This window comes from Centruroides sculpturatus, unplaced genomic scaffold (assembly GCF_000671375.1).
Source record: "Centruroides sculpturatus isolate CEXI.00-Female unplaced genomic scaffold, Cexi_2.0 scaffold1027, whole genome shotgun sequence".
Classification (NCBI taxonomy): domain Eukaryota; kingdom Metazoa; phylum Arthropoda; class Arachnida; order Scorpiones; family Buthidae; genus Centruroides; species Centruroides sculpturatus.
The window spans coordinates 46,502-64,449 of NW_019385324.1; the positions used below are offsets into that span (position 1 = coordinate 46,502).

Genomic DNA, 17,948 nt, shown 5'->3' on the forward strand with positions numbered 1-17,948 from the left:
TATCCCATGTTGAAATTTTTCTCCGTTGCGTGTCGCTTTGTGTTGAATTTTCGTCGATGTTAAGCCTAACAAAGACTATTGTATCGTTAAAAATTATTTTTTTATTTTGTACAAACAAAATAAATATATTGAAAAATATAAAAACAATAAAAAATTATACTTCAGAAGTTAATTTAGTATCAAAAACATAAAATATTTGAGTAGCCCTAGACATAGCCAAAGATTGCAGTGCCACAGCACTGGCAAAAATTTAAATTTGCTGACTGGAATTCTTTCAGATAATTCACGCTCTACTGTATTTAATTATAATTTTGTTTAAAAGTATATTCATACAATTGAAGAATATACCAGGTATGTACCGGTACATTCACCACACATTTTATTTCACCAAGTAAGTTTTTATTATTTTATTTTTAATTGTAACCCTGATATCAATGCTAACGATTCGAAATGTAATTGTGATATTAAAAATGCATTTAAAGAAGTCTACGGTTTTTACTGGCTTATCAAATAAACAATACGAATGGACCCTAAACCATCACTGACGCGCAATTGACTGACTGCCCCTGGATGTTGGCTTCTTACAGAAACACAGCTTCCCTATCATCAAATGTCATGGCATGCCACTGGTATAGTCTAAGCTTAACATACACAGTAGATAATATATGGTAAGGATTCTTATGGAGTTTCTTCTATAAGACAAATTTTACATAGCATAAGGAATGACTAATAAAATATTGCTATATTCTGATATGTGGATTTTGTAATATTCACTCATCTTCAGAAAAAATAAGAAAAATAGTAATATATCATAAAAATTAGAAGTCTTATCTGGAAACAGTGGTGAAATAGCCAAAATGACACTTAAGAAAATAAAACATATTATTAATGTTTGAGTACTTTTTATATGTTTATTATTTTAATTCTCTGATCCAAATTGATAGTTTTTGTTTAATTTTATGGTAATGCAATCTTTATGATTGTATCAAAAAGATTTACACAAGTTATAAAACTTAGGACAAACTGTGTTGACAAATTGGTATAACAGTATAATAATTGTTCAAATTTATTTCATTTACAATATATTTTCTATCTTTAATAGTGTCTTCCCCCGTACATCATACTTTTCCTTACAACAACATAGTCATGTCGGTCATGTATGTAACTCTATTCGGGGGAAAATTTTTTGAATTGAAACCACGTGAATTTCGGTCTCTACCGGAAGTTAATATATAATTACTCGAAGCCTCCTATCTCTGTACTTTTCATATCGGGTCTTCGTTTTCATCTATCTAATACCGTTCTCGAGATTAAAGATGGATAAACAGATAGACAAACAGACGGAAGACAGTGGGAATTTATAGGTCTACAATTTATTCAAATTGTAGCCCAAAAAATTTTGCCATTTTTAGTTTATTTTTAATCAATTCAAACAGGAATACTTATTTAAAATACTGGGTTTTTTTTTAATTATTAATACAAATACCCACGATGTTTTAATATATATAGAAGTTATGAAATAAAAACGAAAACATGAACAAATTAAAAAAGTAAAAACTTAGTAAAAATAAAACAAATAGTCAGGAAAATTAGTAAACTCTGGAATGTAATTATGAAGGAGTTAATTACAAAGAAAATAACTTGGTTGTTTAGAATGTTGTTTTCTTTTTTTGCTATCAAAAAAAAAAAGAGAAAGACNCATTTTATTTCACCAAGTAAGTTTTTATTATTTTATTTTTAATTGTAACCCTGATATCAATGCTAACGATTCGAAATGTAATTGTGATATTAAAAATGCATTTAAAGAAGTCTACGGTTTTTACTGGCTTATCAAATAAACAATACGAATGGACCCTAAACCATCACTGACGCGCAATTGACTGACTGCCCCTGGATGTTGGCTTCTTACAGAAACACAGCTTCCCTATCATCAAATGTCATGGCATGCCACTGGTATAGTCTAAGCTTAACATACACAGTAGATAATATATGGTAAGGATTCTTATGGAATTTCTTCTATAAGACAAATTTTACATAGCATAAGGAATGACTAATAAAATATTGCTATATTCTGATATGTGGATTTTGTAATATTCACTCATCTTCAGAAAAAATAAGAAAAATAGTAATATATCATAAAAATTAGAAGTCTTATCTGGAAACAGTGGTGAAATAGCCAAAATGGCACTTAAGAAAATAAAACATATTATTAATGTATGAGTACTTTTTATATGTTTATTATTTTAATTCTCTGATCCAAATTGATAGTTTTTGTTTAATTTTATGGTAATGCAATCTTTATGATTGTATCAAAAAGATTTACACAAGTTATAAAACTTAGGACAAACTGTGTTGACAAATTGGTATAACAGTATAATAATTGTTCAAATTTATTTCATTTACAATATAGAAAAGAATACAAATAAATATATGTCAAAATTTAATTATTATTTTATAAAAGAAAATATAAAATCATAAAAAAATACTAACAATTATTTTCTAATACCTTTAGCAATGTATTTAGTTCAAATTTATTTATTTATTTGAACATTCATAAATTCCTATCATCACACTAAATTTTAAAGTTAATATTAAAATAATCGTATCATCACTGCTTTTAAATTCATCTCAAAAATCAAATAAATTTAAAAATTAAATATAATTTAAACTCAATAAAATCTACAATTAAAAAAATAAAAATAATAGAGTTTATTAATAAATATTTTGACTATATGTCATAATTTATTAATGCAATCACTTGTTTATATTTTCAAGGTGACATTGCAAAAATAAACTCATAGTCAGTCATACAGAAACTAGTTTATATTTGATATCACTATATCTGAATCATTTCATACTAAATCTAGTTTACAAAATTCTTAATATAAATAAATGAAAATTTATTTATATTAGTTAATTTAATAATTATAATTATAAACTGGATTTACTTCACAAACAGAATATTAGTAAAAATACCTAATAGTTCCCAGAGAAAGTGTAATAAAAGGTACAAGTTAAGGAAAGATGTATATTAATGTCATATGTTTGTGTTTTAATTTCAATGAAACCAAAAGAAGGAAAACAAATTTAATATTTTTAATTAAAATGTTTTCAGGAAAAAAATACTATTATGTAAATTATTAAAATAGACTTAAATTTGACATTTCATGTAGTTTAAAACTGAAAAGTATAAAGTACCGTATTAGTAGGTGAGAATTTTTAAAACTACCTATCACTATAAAGCACAGATTTCATAAAAGCAATTGTTTTTGCTTTCTAATTTTATTATACAAAACAAGCATTATATTCAATACTTCAAATAATGACTTCAATAGTTAGATTTTTTGTTAGATTAGATTTCCTAAAAATTCTACTAAATCATGTATCATTCTAATTAGATATTAAATCAAGTATCACAGGTAATATTTTCTAACATCAACACTCTTATAGAAAATATTTTTCTTTTAGCTGAAATAATTGGATAAATATACTTAAAATTTTTCAAGAAAACCATTTTTTATTTGATACATATTTATAACATATTCAATTTATAACATTATCAATTTACATGATAAACTAAAGCAGTTCTACTAGTTTCTGATTTATTTCCTGAAGGAGAAAGGCAAAAAATAAGACTATTCATCATATTTAAAAATTCTTATTATTATTAATAATTCAAATTTCCAATAAAATGTACAGTACTATCAACTTTTGCAAAAGCGATGACAACATTATCATTGATAATTAGTATATGTCATCAGAATATAATGATGATGTAATTGGTATAAATCATTACTTTTCACTATACTTTCCCCAAGCAATATAGACTTTGGCTTAGACTATTAGTAAATTAATTCATCTTATTTTAATGATTTGAATAATGATAATGGATAAAAATAAATATACATCATTTCAAAGATAGTATTAAATCTTATCAATTTAAAATGCAAAACATCATGACAATAATTAGATCAACTTGTTATGCCAGAATATCAGAAACAATTAACATTAAGTATCAAAATTAATCACCATTAACATCAAATCATAGCATTAACATTGATATCAAAATATATAAAGTTTTAAGTTTATTAATGTATTTAATTAGAAACTTCAGAAACAATTTTCACATATGCACATTATGATTTATCATTTAACACTGATCAAATCTATGACAATGATTACTATTGAACACCAAAAAAATATTTAATGAATTATATTAAAATTTAATTCTTCCAGAAATGAAATATTTGAATATTTTAAAACTTATCTATATATTAATTAAAAGAGGGTTTCAGTCCAACTTAGTTTGAGTAAATAGCTAAAAAATTTGGTTTAGGTATCAAATTAAAGTTCTTATCATGTAAATCAGCAATTCGCAACCTAATAAGTCAGTAAAAACTGTAGACTTCTCTAAATGCATTTTTAATATCACAATTACATTCCGAATCGCTAGCCACGATATCAGGCTACAATTAAAAATAAAATAATAAAAACTTACTTGGTTAAATAAAATGTGGTGGATGTACCAGTACATACCTGGTACAAAATATTCTTCAATTGTATGAATATTCTTTTAAACAAAATTATAATTAAATATAGCTTTGTAAAGAAACATACATAAAAATAGAAAATATTCTTTACTTTTTAAATCTTAAAACAGTGCACTTAGTCAAATAGTCATACAACTATGTAATGAAAATATTGTCACACAAGTCTATGCTGTACCATTATATAACATGTAAGTTTTTTATGTTATTGTCACCCCTCATTTTTGTTACATCCTACTTACCAATGTCGTGAAACTCACCTTTTTTTTTGTAATTTTTAACAGCACTGAAGAGGGGTTGGGAATACAAGCCAACCCAAAATGCATATGAATTAAAAAAGTGTTTTAAATAAACCGTAATGTTTTCTAACTAATTGCTCTTTGATTGTCTACCAAAATTATTGTTTGGATTGCAAAGACGCTACACACAGAATTAAAATATATGCTTTCCACCTATAATATAATTCAGCAATCATTTGACTTTTTAATATTTAAACATTAATAAATGTTTTGGTACTAAACCTGTTGTTATTGAAAGTATATCCTATTTACAGTATATTCAATTATGTATTACTAAAACATCCCTATTTATTCCATAATAAAACGCAATTATTTTGCACCAATTTTGTTTATGCCACCTTGAACAGAATGCATCATTGGCATAAAATAAATGCAGCCTGTTTATACATTTTGTAGAATAAAGCTGAGAACAATCCTCAAAACCTTTTTATAACAGTGTCAGACAAGCTTTCTGTGCGGATCACATCTGCCACCTGGAGGCCTGGGAGATTCATAAAGCTATCAGGGGGGCAACTGCATCAACTACAAGGATGGGAAAACGCTTGCACAGGCGTGGAAGTACTTGTTCGAGGAATTCGAACAGTGTCGGTCGGAGGGGTAAAACCTGACGCGCACATTTATTTATTTACATCGTTGGCAACATCGTCACGACGGCCGGGTCGAAACACGGCCAGTCACCACCTGAAGCAGACCTCGGAGGAGGTCGAAAGTACTTGTGGAATTTAATAGTGACATAACACTCGTAAAAAAAAAAGGTTTTTCGTGGATTGTTATTATAACAGTGTCCTTGACAAACTTCACTAACGTTTTCAACCTCCACTGAGGTCTTCCTCAGGTGGTGACTCTCGAGTGTCATCATTCCAACGGTCAAGAGAAGACACCGTTTAGTCACCACCTGAAGAAGACCTTGGTGGAGGTCGAAAATGCTAGTGAAGTTTGTCACAGACACAACACTGTTATAAAAAGGTTTTGTGGATTGTTATTACTCAATGCAGTGTTAAGATTAGAAGTCATTTTGTGTTAAAGCTGAGAAATTTCAAATTTCATAAAAATGTACTTTATTGCAGACAATAATATACTGATACTTTACTAAACTTTACTAAAAATGAACATATTTTATTAAATAATAAATTAAAATGTATCATAACACTCGTAAAAAAAAAGGTTTTTCGTGGATTGTTATTATAACAGTGTCCTATATGTAATATAATTATCTAACAATAGATAAAAACATACTTTAAAAAATGTCTAAAACAAATTTAACAAGCTGTTTTACTGAATTCTTCCATGTAAATGATTGAAAAATCTTTTGATTCTGTTCTATGGGCACCATTATGATCTTTTTTCATAGATATAGTCAGGCCCACAACAAAGTGACTGAATGTTGAGGACAAGACCCAATAGATCCAAGACAGATTGTGAAAAATGATAACTTTTATAGATATGTTCTTGATATAGCAGAAAATTACTACTTTTACAAGATAAAATTTTTGTTATACTTTTTTTCTATAAAAATTTACTAAGTGAAGTTTATAAAATTAAATTCTAGCTGATGTATTTGATAAANAAGACAGATTGTGAAAAATGATAACTTTTATAGATATGTTCTTGATATAGCAGAAAATTACTACTTTTACAAGATAAAATTTTTGTTATACTTTTTTCTATAAAAATTTACTAAGTGAAGTTTATAAAATTAAATTCTAGCTGATGTATTTGATAAAACAATGGTAAATGTTCATTTAAATATTTCTAATCAACATTTTATTATTGGTAAATCTTTATTCAACCAAAAAAATTCTATATTGTATACACATTCAAATTTTTTTTTGTCTTGCATTCTTGCATACACATTCAAATTTTTTTTTGTCTTGCATTCTATATTGTATACACATTCAAACTTTTTTTTGTCTTGCAAATTTTTTCCCCCTGTACACAGGGGAAAAAATTTGAATGCATTGAAGATGGATCAATTGGATCTTATCAATAAAAAAGTCTATAGTTCCTATATTTCTCTAACTAGAATATTCATTTGTTTTGTATTTCTTATTTGTTAGACACTTTAAATAAAATATTATCTTTTTATTGTTGTTTCTATCACTGTTAAAATATATTCTCTTTTGTTCTGTTCTTTAGTTTAAATGATCAATTCAATTTATAACAACTTCCGTAAAATTTAATATTTTAATATTTGTTCTGTTTCATTCATCTTAATTGATGAGTTTTTAACATTATAATGAAGCAAAAGACAATTAAGTGAAAATCTAGTTTGGATTTTCTTATAAAGGATGGTTAACTTAAGAGATGTAAAAAATCTTCCAAGAATTAATATTTAATTTTTTAATATTATGATAAAAATAAAAACAAATTGTAACAATTAGAGCATTTTCATTGACAACATTTACGCACTTTGTACGCCATTTATCATTATAATTTTTCTAATGATAGAAATATTATAGTGATACTAAAAGTTTGAAATAATCAATAGTGATTTTGATTTTATCACATCACTGATAAAATTTTTTCATTCCACCAAAGTTATAAATTAGCCTAAATGACAACAATACAATTAAAATTATCTATAACAACTGGTATACAATATTCATATAAATAAACTTTATGAAATTTTTTTTAAATCTTTGATTCATTATTATTTTTGCTTCAAAATGGTTGAATTATTATTAATTACAAATATTTTAGAATTAAAAAAAATGCATATATAACAAATGTTTTTAAAACATTTTAAATTTATTATATTTCAGGTTTTTATATTTATTTAATCTGACCTATTTTCATATTTTTAACTATGTGTCAGATAAAATAAGAATAAATAGTTTGCAAACATATTTTATATACAGTACTGTGAATACAATAACTATTTCATTTTCTCAAAAACTATAATGTAACATAATTTACTGTAAAATACTTTGTATTTTTATACATAGTATATTTTATTTCTAATTTAAAAATAATCCCAATTAAATTATTCAATTTAATATATTATTTAAATACTACTAATTAAAATTAAAGGCAATTACTTAAATATAATGAATCTTATATTAAATGCTATGCAGAAAAAGTTTAAACTGAAACATTATACTCACCAAATTTACATAAATTCTTACAAAAAAAAAATATTTATAAGCACAGCTTTTGATTATTTTCAATTTAAAATAAAATTAATTTTTAGTTTTTAAATTTTATATTTGACTAAATATAATATATTTTTACTTGAGTAATAAACAATAATAATTCTAATTCTTTAAGTTATTTATTACTCAATTTTAATATATAAAGTGTGCATGTGAACAGTTTCATCATTCTCACAATATCAAATTTTATTTTCAATTTTTCCTAAATAAGTTTAATATATGAAATTATTTCTTTAGGAAAGGAACATTAATCCACACAAATGCTTGCCTTGTCAGACACCTTTATTTTGTCAATGTCATAGATGCATTTCAGGAACTTTCCCTCTTTAGTATGGCACCTGGGACAAATAACACTGACAAGGTAAGCATTGTTCCTTTCTTAAAGAAATAATTTGCAACATAGAAATTATAATACTATTCCAAAGTACAACTATCCTAAAATTTAATAATGTCAAAACAAAAATACAGCACCAGACCAAATATATGGCTTTCAGAAATTAGGAATTACCAGAAAAATGGATATGTTCAAAACTGGCTAGTTTTTGAATTTGGTAGACTGTAGTATATAGTCCACCACATGTCTACTTTTTGTTTTCCATAGAATACACATCACACAACACCAATACCTGTATGAGTGCTGGCATATGGTGTGTTAAAAACCTTTCTTTACTCTCAATTCTTAACTTTCCATTGTTATTATAAAAATATATTTAGGCTGTGTCCAGAAAACCAACAAAATCCAGAAATTAAGATTACTTCTTGTCCCAAGTTTGCCAGGTATTTGGTCCAGTGCTGTTTAAGTTTCAAAATATGAATTGCTAAATACTTTGTAAAAAATGTATAATTTTACAAATAAAAAAAATTAATAGCATGTATCATCTCCAAATTATAATAATTTTAAATTTCTGATAGAAAAATCATTAGATTGGGATTGCTTTCGGTGTTCAGGTAAAGGAAGGTTAGAGCACATGTACAGTACATATATATCTAATTAGATCACACACATACAGTATATATATATGGTCTAATTAGAACAGGAAAACTGCTTATCAAGAAACAAAGTTAGAAATTGTATACCCCAATTTACTTAAATTAAATGGAATTTAAATAAACATTTTTTATCATTTTAAATTCAAAATATTGGAATCTATAATCAAGTTATCTCACTCATTTAAAAAAAAAAATTATATATATATATGTTTGTGTGTGTGTAATAATAAACGACAAATGGCCGGAATTCTTAACTAAAGTGTGTGTGGATTTCTTATCTTTAAAAATTACGTGAAAGGACAATCGTCTGTTTATAACTATTATTACTTACCACATGGCTCAAGTTCACATATCAACTATAAACATGGCATTTGGCACAAGTTATTATAGATAGCTGTCTAAAGATGACTCTCATAAAGTTTTCGCTGTGTACAAAGGTCGCTGGGAGGCGGTGTGAAATATAGGGCCTGGATGACGTGGTATTTCCTGTCCCACTATGTACATTCATCAGGTCACGTTTAAACTAAAACGTGTCTTAGATTAGCTTTACGAGCTTACCTATAATATTTTTCAAGGTAAAGTCCATCCACGCGAAGACGGAGACAATATTAAAATGGTGCATCTATTAGATTAATATTAAGAAATATTTCCTGTAGGGAAAGATAGCTTTCCGAGTCGAGATAATCGACTAAAAACAAACATAATTTACGATGTCTGGACGCCATTAAAAATCATATCATAGGTAGGTTCTCAGACAAAGAGCTAATTAAAAGCGTGAAAAATAAAAGATTTAACAGAGGTCAAGAGAAAGATGGTGCCAATGATGGCGAAGAAGGGCAGCGAAGGGGTAGAACGTGATGGCAGCCCGAGGCTACGACAGCTGATGGAAGAGACAGTGAAACGTATAAACATATTAATCATGGTGTCTATGTTGTTTATGTATGACAGCCGCCATCACCTCAATAACTAACAACTGGATGGAATTGATCAGAAACCTGTTTTCTGTTTAGATATAGTGGGGCGTCAGGCTATTTCAACATTTTAAAAAATAAGTTAAGGAGTCGTATTACTTTCAATGAAGTACGCATCATTGTCCTTTTGTCAATGAAGTGCTAATGAAANTAAAAACAAATTGTAACAATTAGAGCATTTTCATTGACAACATTTACGCACTTTGTACGCCATTTATCCGGAAGTACCACTAAAATGAAAATGAGGCGGGATGACGTCATCGCTTGAGTCATTTCCCTTTTAGAAAATGAAATTTAAAGTAGGATATTACGCTAACGTCATAGAATTTCAAAAATCTTCTTATCGATTTTTTTTTGTTATTTAGCTTTTAATACAATAAACAATTTAAATAGCTAAAATTTCATGTTATGTTTAATAATAATATGTTATTCTTTTATAAAGTGTTAAAGGAATAACAGAATAACAGCATATACTATTAGAAAAACTACTAAAACAATTTTTAAATATTTAATACTGGTTAAATAGAGTATAATTATTATTATTAATAATAATAATCGATCGTAAAGTTAAATAATAATTTAATTAATATATGTACAGTACTACACGCGGTAATCAGTACGAGGATAGCATCATGTCGCGTCGAGAGTACACTAAATATCCTGCAAAATTGAAATATATATATATATGAAAAATGACATTTTTTAAATATTTATACTTTTATAAGAATATAAGATAATAAACAAATTTTTAATATATGTTTATCTGCACTGATGAGTGGTTTAATTTATAAACAATGAAGAATTTACCTTTTCTGGATGAGAAGTTCTTAATAGTTTATTTTTAATAAATAATTTCTACCGTAGAAAATATTTACACATGAAAACACGGACGTTATGATAATTTTTGCTATTATAAAATGTCTTTACAACGGGAGATATTCGTTTATTAATTAACAATAACTGAGGACGAATCGTGACTAATACGATTTATCTTTAGTCACGATCTGTTCTCGTGTTTTTCCTATCTGAATTATGTCGGTAGATAATCCTTCATAAGGATTATCTACATCATTCGAAATAGACTAATGAAGTAATATAGACGGTGATAGTCAAGGCCATCGAGAGCTTCTACGGGACTTGAGGAGAGTAGCAGAACCGGAAGGGGAAGGGGAGCAGACCCGTTTGGCCCCTTGTTTTTTCTTACGGAATACGAAGAATGTGTATGTGCGGTACATACATTTAACTCTTTCAGCCCTGTGGCCCTGTGGGCACTAATTTGCAAACTCATTATGGCAATAGGGCGGTCGGTTGGTGAGGGATGGGGCCCGATATATCTAGACGGACTAGTCCCGAAAAATTTCAGGGCGTTTTCGACCCGTCCGGAGCCGATCCTGGGTACTCCAGAACGGCAGGCTGTCACTTTAATCGTTCGCGTTCGGCCATCTACCCGTCAACATTAATTAATGTTATAAGGGTAGTGACCAATATGGGTACTGCACTTAAAAGTTTTTTTCCGAATCCGAGAAAAAATTACAAGCTTCTGCCCTTCTAGATGGTTTTAGTGATTGTTGCCGAAATTCTAATATATAGTTTTGTGTCTAATATATTTGTGTCTTTTTATAATTTTTGTGTAATAATTTGTTTTCCTGATTCAAATTAGACATTTTTTAAATCTGTCCTGCAATGATCCTGATACTAACATTCTTACTTATCATTCTTGATTGAAACTGTTTAGAAACGTTAGTTTGCGAATTAATTGATTTCGTAATCACTATACATTGGAATTCGAATCCGAGTCTTCAATTTATTGACTGTCGGAGTTTGATTTTATTGGATTTGTTTCTTAGTCTGGAGTCCTATTATTTATGCCTCATTTAACAAATTATGGGCGACTCCCATACATAATAAGTTGGTACACGTGGTTTTTTGTGAACTTTTTCTATTCTGTAAGCACTAAGATGGCTTTTTTTCACGTCAATCACAGGTTCGGCCTAATCAGAAATGGGAGGAGAGTTGTGGGGAACAGGACTTGACATATCTACATCAATCTAACTATAAAAATTTCTAAGTCTATTCGATCCCAATCAAGATTATTAAAGATCAGAATTACGTAACAATATTATCATTTTGTTACGTAATTCTATTCTGTCATGGATTAATAATAGGTCATGATATTGCGATTCTCGTTTTACTAAGAGAAACTGAAGATCCGGATAAGATTTGAAAGTACTAATAAAATAATTCCTTATAACAATAAAATAAAATTTACTCCGCGGTTATTCGAGTTACAGAATGAATAAAAACAATTACTTATATCGCACATTATATATATAAATTTAGCTATTTCTGTGAGAAACATAAATTATTGAAATATTTAAATAACTAATGAGCATGTAAGGTACTGTACATGTAATCAATGATGGTTTTTTATTATTATAAAATTACAATTTCTTTAGCAATAAAATAAAATAATTCTGCATTTATTAACATTAATAAACAAGTAAAAGCGTAACGGTAATGTTTAATAAAATCCGTTTATAGAAAAAACAAAATTTAAAATAAAAGTAAATGTTTATTAATTTAGTTTTTGTTTCTTTCTATGAATGTTTATATACTGTATATATAAACATTCATAGAAAGAAACAAAAACTAAATTAATAAACATTTACTTTTATTTTAAATTTTGTTTTTTCTATAAACGGATTTTATTAAACATTACCGTTACGNACAAGTCATTTTCAGATCTTGTATCATATGTAAAATAAATCATTAATTGTATTATTTATCTAAATAAAATGTTTATTAATCAACCCTTAATGGATCGCTTTTATTAATGCAAATTATGATCTGGTCTCCTAACAACATTCCTGCTCTAATATGAATTCCAGATTCTGAAAAAATACAAAAAAAAAAAAAATCCTCGGTTTATAATTATGGACAATTTTTGTATTATGTACCGTTTTAGATCACTAAAAGGCGCTGCAAACAATTAATTCTTTTAAAACAACTTCCATTCAAGATGAGAATGGAAATTATATCAAAAGAATTAATTATAAAAGAATGTTGGATATCTTTATTATGGATTCTCAAAGTTTTGAAGCGTGGAAGCCCTAAGAAAATTCTTATATTTTTTTCCTGCTATTCAGCAAAGACTATTTGCAGAAGTAAAAATCCTGATACAGTTGAAGATCTCAAAAGTTAATGGGAAACAGACACTGAAAATCGTCATCTTGAGTGTTTTGAATCCTTTTGTGCGACAGTACATCTAATCTGCATAAAAAATAGCCTACTCATTCGACACATTAAATAAAGTTTGCAGAATTTTCAGTTAGTAGTGCTTGCATGACGAAAGGTCGAGCAAGCACTATTAATCTTCAAAAACAAAATAAGATATTGATGTGTTGAGTGTAGTATAATTTTTTTGTTAAGCTTTTAAGCTTGCATTTAAGCTTTCTGTGGTTATTAATTTTTTAAAATTGTATCAGATATTTATGAGTTTTTTTATCACAATGGGATATTAGAAACTATTAATATAGCAAATAGGGTAAACTTAAATATGCGTTCTTTTCTTTCTAAAAAAAGTTAAAATTTAGCTAGAATTACATTAATAGATCAGTCATTTAATTATTTTATGAATTTTCTAGATTAAAATAAACATTTTCTAGTGAAGTTATAATCAAATTCCTATTCTAAAATCAAAAAATGCATCCTTCGGATAATGAAAACATTCTGAATATTATGAAGAACAGATCTCAGACAGACAATTTTAAATCTAGGGAAATAAAGGGCATTCTTGGAACACATTTTATTATTTAACACCTGCAATAACAGCTAACGTATTAATACTAAAAAATTAAATTATTATAAAAAATGTTATTACAGTATAGGCTATATGGTCTAGTTCAATTTTCTTGTTACAGACGAGTTCGAACTGAATTGAGGTCGTCTAATAAAGTTGAGGGATGAAAAACGATTTCCATACTACATTGTAAGGATCTCATTCAGATTCGAAGCTGGTTCCCTATGTTCGTAGACAACCGTCTATCTAACTTATACTTTTTTAAAACTAAATATATAAATAATACATTTATTTTAAATCTGATATAGTTGTTTATTTCGAACAAGTAACACAAAATTCAATCCCGATTCTCATAATATATCAGTTAATGAGTCGTATGGTAATTCAAACCAAAACGTCATTCCCATCTCTCACACATTACCTACCAGCCAAACTCAACGCATTAAATCCAGTTCTTTTAATGTGTTAAGCCCAGTTCCTACCATTGATCTATTGCCAACGAAAAACTCCCCAATATGAAAATTCAGAGTTGTCCTCATTAAATAACCGAGAAGCTTCACTGAGGATCTACCGCATACTTGTTGTAGTGAGAATCAGGCTGTAAGCGAAAGTTTATAGTCCATAAAAGTTGGATACGTTCTTGAATCCATGTATTGATATTTGAAATTCCTTTAACTATTGTTGTGTTTAATTAGGAGAACAGTTAATTAAATAAAATTTAGAAGAAAAGTTTTTAATATTTAAAAAAGTAGTAATAATAATAATAATGACAAGAATAATTTATTCAAAAGAACTAGGTCATTTGAAATGAATCAAGAGTATCGCCCAAATGTTCACTTGTTTATCTTTTTTTTCCTTTCTTTTTTAGCGTTTTGGTTGACAAATTTGGTAAACTTTACTGTATGATTTCGTCCAAAAAAAAAGAAAGGATTTATAAAGACTATCATTTAGCAACGAGGGGCTTCCAGATGGCAAAATCATGAAAAGAAATAAGTAAACTTTCTATGATGAATAAACATGGTTAAGGATAGACGTCATCGCTTCATTGGTCAATAAAAAAAGTTTCATTATTTAAAATTAATGACGGCTGACAACGAGTTTTGCATCTATTGAGAAAGGAAAATTTGTAATACCTGTTGATTTGTAACAAAATGCCTCAATAAGTTATTAATATATGGATAAAAGTATTAAAGAACGGGCGAAATCTAAAGCGAGCAACTGCTTCTTTATCTGAAATCACAATTCGAAATATCATGTTTCTAATGTAAAGTTTCTCATTATACACATTAATGATTTTCATAGTGGATTGAATGTTTTCTTTTTCTATTTTTTTTTCTAGTACGTATGCTATACTTTTTCATTAATTTTAATATAAAATTATAATATATACAGGGGGAAAATCTATTTTACCTACAAACTATTAGTCGTAAGTCAATTGTTAAATTTAAATAAAAATTTCATCAATGAATTGCTTAACTTTTCCGGCAACATTTAAAACTGCGTGTGGCGCCATTTGTTACCATATTTTATTTTTTTAAATTTTATATTTTTAATTAAGTACAGTATTATAAAATGAAAAAAGCTTTAATTTTGAGGGTAGGGACGAGTTTTATAAAAAATTGTAAATGCTAATAACGAGTAAAAGCAACTAAAGAAAGAAAGAATAACAAGTAAATCGTCATTAAGTCCTACCATACTCGAGATATACGACCTCCTTTATCTTCAAACCCCGTCGGTCTTTAACCACCAAAATTTAATAGCATCAATCCTCCTAATACACACACCACCCTGCAAAATTTCAGAAATTCGATAAAAAGCAGGGAAGTTATTAAGCTTCAAAGAGGATGAACAAAATCGTGCCTCCGTACATATAGAAAAACCCCTAATTTTTAGACGTTTTGAGGTCCCCTGAATCCAAAAATGTAAAAATCTTAGTGAAGGGGGTCATTTTGACCGATCGTCATACTTTCACTCTTATAACAAAGCCGGGAAAGTAAAAGTTTAAAATATTTAATCGTTTTAGAATATTAAAGATGTTAATTAAAATAATTTATATAACCTTCAGTATGGATGAGAATTATTAATTCGTATTATCTAAATCTTATTTACCCGGTGTTTGTAACGAAGTGTTCATTTCAGAATGTAATCAGCTTAATTTACTAGAGATTAACGTAACGACTAAAAATCATGAAAACAAGGTTTTTTTTCGTCCGTTCAATGCGAATGTTTTTATTTCCCGGATAATCTCACAGATTAGCAAGAAGTAGGCGAGTAATGCCAAAGGAAAAGTATAAAAGAGAAGAAATGCCTAATAAACACAAGTTTCCTCGACAAAAACAGTTGAGATCGACATGAAAATAGAAGTGAGTAGAATCTTAGAATTTATTGGTTAACATGTTTTGAACGAATCTTGCCTAAATATGCTAATGTTTCTTAGGTTGGTTCCATAATTATTCTTTCTCTTTATGTTTGCATCCTTTTGGTGAATATCTCAAATTCTTCGCCACCGTTTCTCCAAAGAGCATTCTATCGCAGAAAAATACAAGCATGTGGTTCCGAATTATCAGATACACTAAGTATCATTTGCAATGGATCTTATTATAGCCCTCCATCCGCCATTCAAAGAAAACGATTTTTTTATACGTATGACGATTTATCAAGTAAGTAGAAATGCATTGTATTTTTCTTTACACGTTCTTATAATCAACGATAATTTTTTTATTTTTTTTTATTTTTAGATCCTTATTGGAATCTTGTGGTCAGACAATACGGACATCCATTTCGAAGAATTTCTCCTTTCTTTTCTAATCGAGAGAAGAAGAGAGGCGTGGTAGACGAATGCTGCCACAATAGGTGCACACTCCAACAGATTCGTGCATATTGTAACCAAACTGAATGGGTGGATCACGAAGAACGCAGCCTATGGATGAAATAAATTGTTTAAACCAATTTTGAAGTTTTCAATGCGACTTTGAATTTTCTAATGTAAATGCCCTGTTCATTTTCGAAAGAAAATAAAATAATGCAAAGAATTAATTTTACGAAGTGAAATATTTTTATTCGATTTTTGATTTATAGACTTAAAAAACAAAATTATTTTTCTCCACGTGGGCACTAAGAGGCACCTAAAGCCCCGTGGGCGTTTTAATTATACCCATCGTGGTTCGGCTAGGCCCACAATGACTGGTTCAGTACAGACCACCTCAAACAATTCCGGGGGTTGCTCGCCCGGATTCAATCTCCGGTCCTTCAGAGCACTAGGCTGATGCCTCGACCACCACGGCCATCAGGCTGTCCTGTCAGACTGATGGCCGTGGTGGAATATGACAATGAAGAATATGACAATTTAAATTCTTATTGTAAAGAAATAAATTTAGTTGTTTTTTATAAATATATTTAATAGATATCAAATATCTTATCGTTCTTCAAATAATAGTATTTTCAAATAATATATAAGAAATACAGTGATACCCCGAACTTACGCGATAGGTGGGATCGAGTGATAACCGCGTAAGTCGAATTCGCCTAAGTCAGGGTATAATTTCGCAATTTGTGTAAAATCCAAGTCGGATGTATGTAAGCTAATAAATGTTCTCGTTAATCTTATCTCATCTTTTGATTCGTTCACGGTTACAAGAAATCACCATATAGTCTCTCAAGTCTCCGTAGATATAACAAACACAGAAATAAATAACACAAAATAAATTGTAACTATGTATCGATTCCGCGCGACACGTCCGAACATGTAAGCTGAAAAATAGTGTGGGAAGAGTGAGTAATCAACAGTTGCGTAGCGCTCAAACAAAAGACGAATCGACGAGATTTGAAAATCGCGTAACTCCGAGTTCGCGTAAGTCGGGGTAGCGTAAGTCGAGGTATTACTGTATCATTAAATCAGTGAAATATAGGTAATGAAAATTAAATTAGATTGATAGGTATACCAATAAAGTAAAATAAATATAGAGGAGAAGGTGGTATTATGGAACCCCAATTACATTTTAGTGAATTGTAAACAAGGTATCGTAACTACACCCACATTTTTTGTGCGAAAAGTACTGGTAACTAGTAAACTAAATGTTCCTAATTGGATTTTTCGCTAGTGTAATTATAAGTATGGTTTTTGAAGGCTTTTGTACAAAAAGTCCGAAAGTAGGCTTAGAGAAAATCGGGTGGTAATATGGAACCTTACT

General features: G+C 28.4%; 1 protein-coding gene across 4 annotated transcripts in view; it reads left to right on the forward strand.

Moving 5' to 3' along the window:
• Positions 1-16,800, forward strand: part of LOC111637654 (insulin-like) — a 32,607-nt gene extending 15,807 nt beyond the window's left edge. Inside the window, exons 2-5 of one of the 4 annotated variants that reach the window (XM_023383199.1) lie at positions 8,236-8,359; positions 16,011-16,121; positions 16,196-16,418; positions 16,497-16,800. In XM_023383199.1, the coding sequence (XP_023238967.1) occupies positions 16,110-16,121; positions 16,196-16,418; positions 16,497-16,693 (432 nt within the window). In that variant the 5' untranslated portion in view covers positions 8,236-8,359; positions 16,011-16,109 and the 3' untranslated portion in view covers positions 16,694-16,800. Of the gene's footprint in view, positions 1-8,169; positions 8,360-15,897; positions 16,122-16,195; positions 16,419-16,496 lie in introns of those variants that run through there. The other 3 variants (XM_023383198.1, XM_023383197.1, XM_023383200.1) reach the window with 3 other exon arrangements.
• The last annotated feature ends 1,148 nt before the right edge of the window (positions 16,801-17,948 follow it).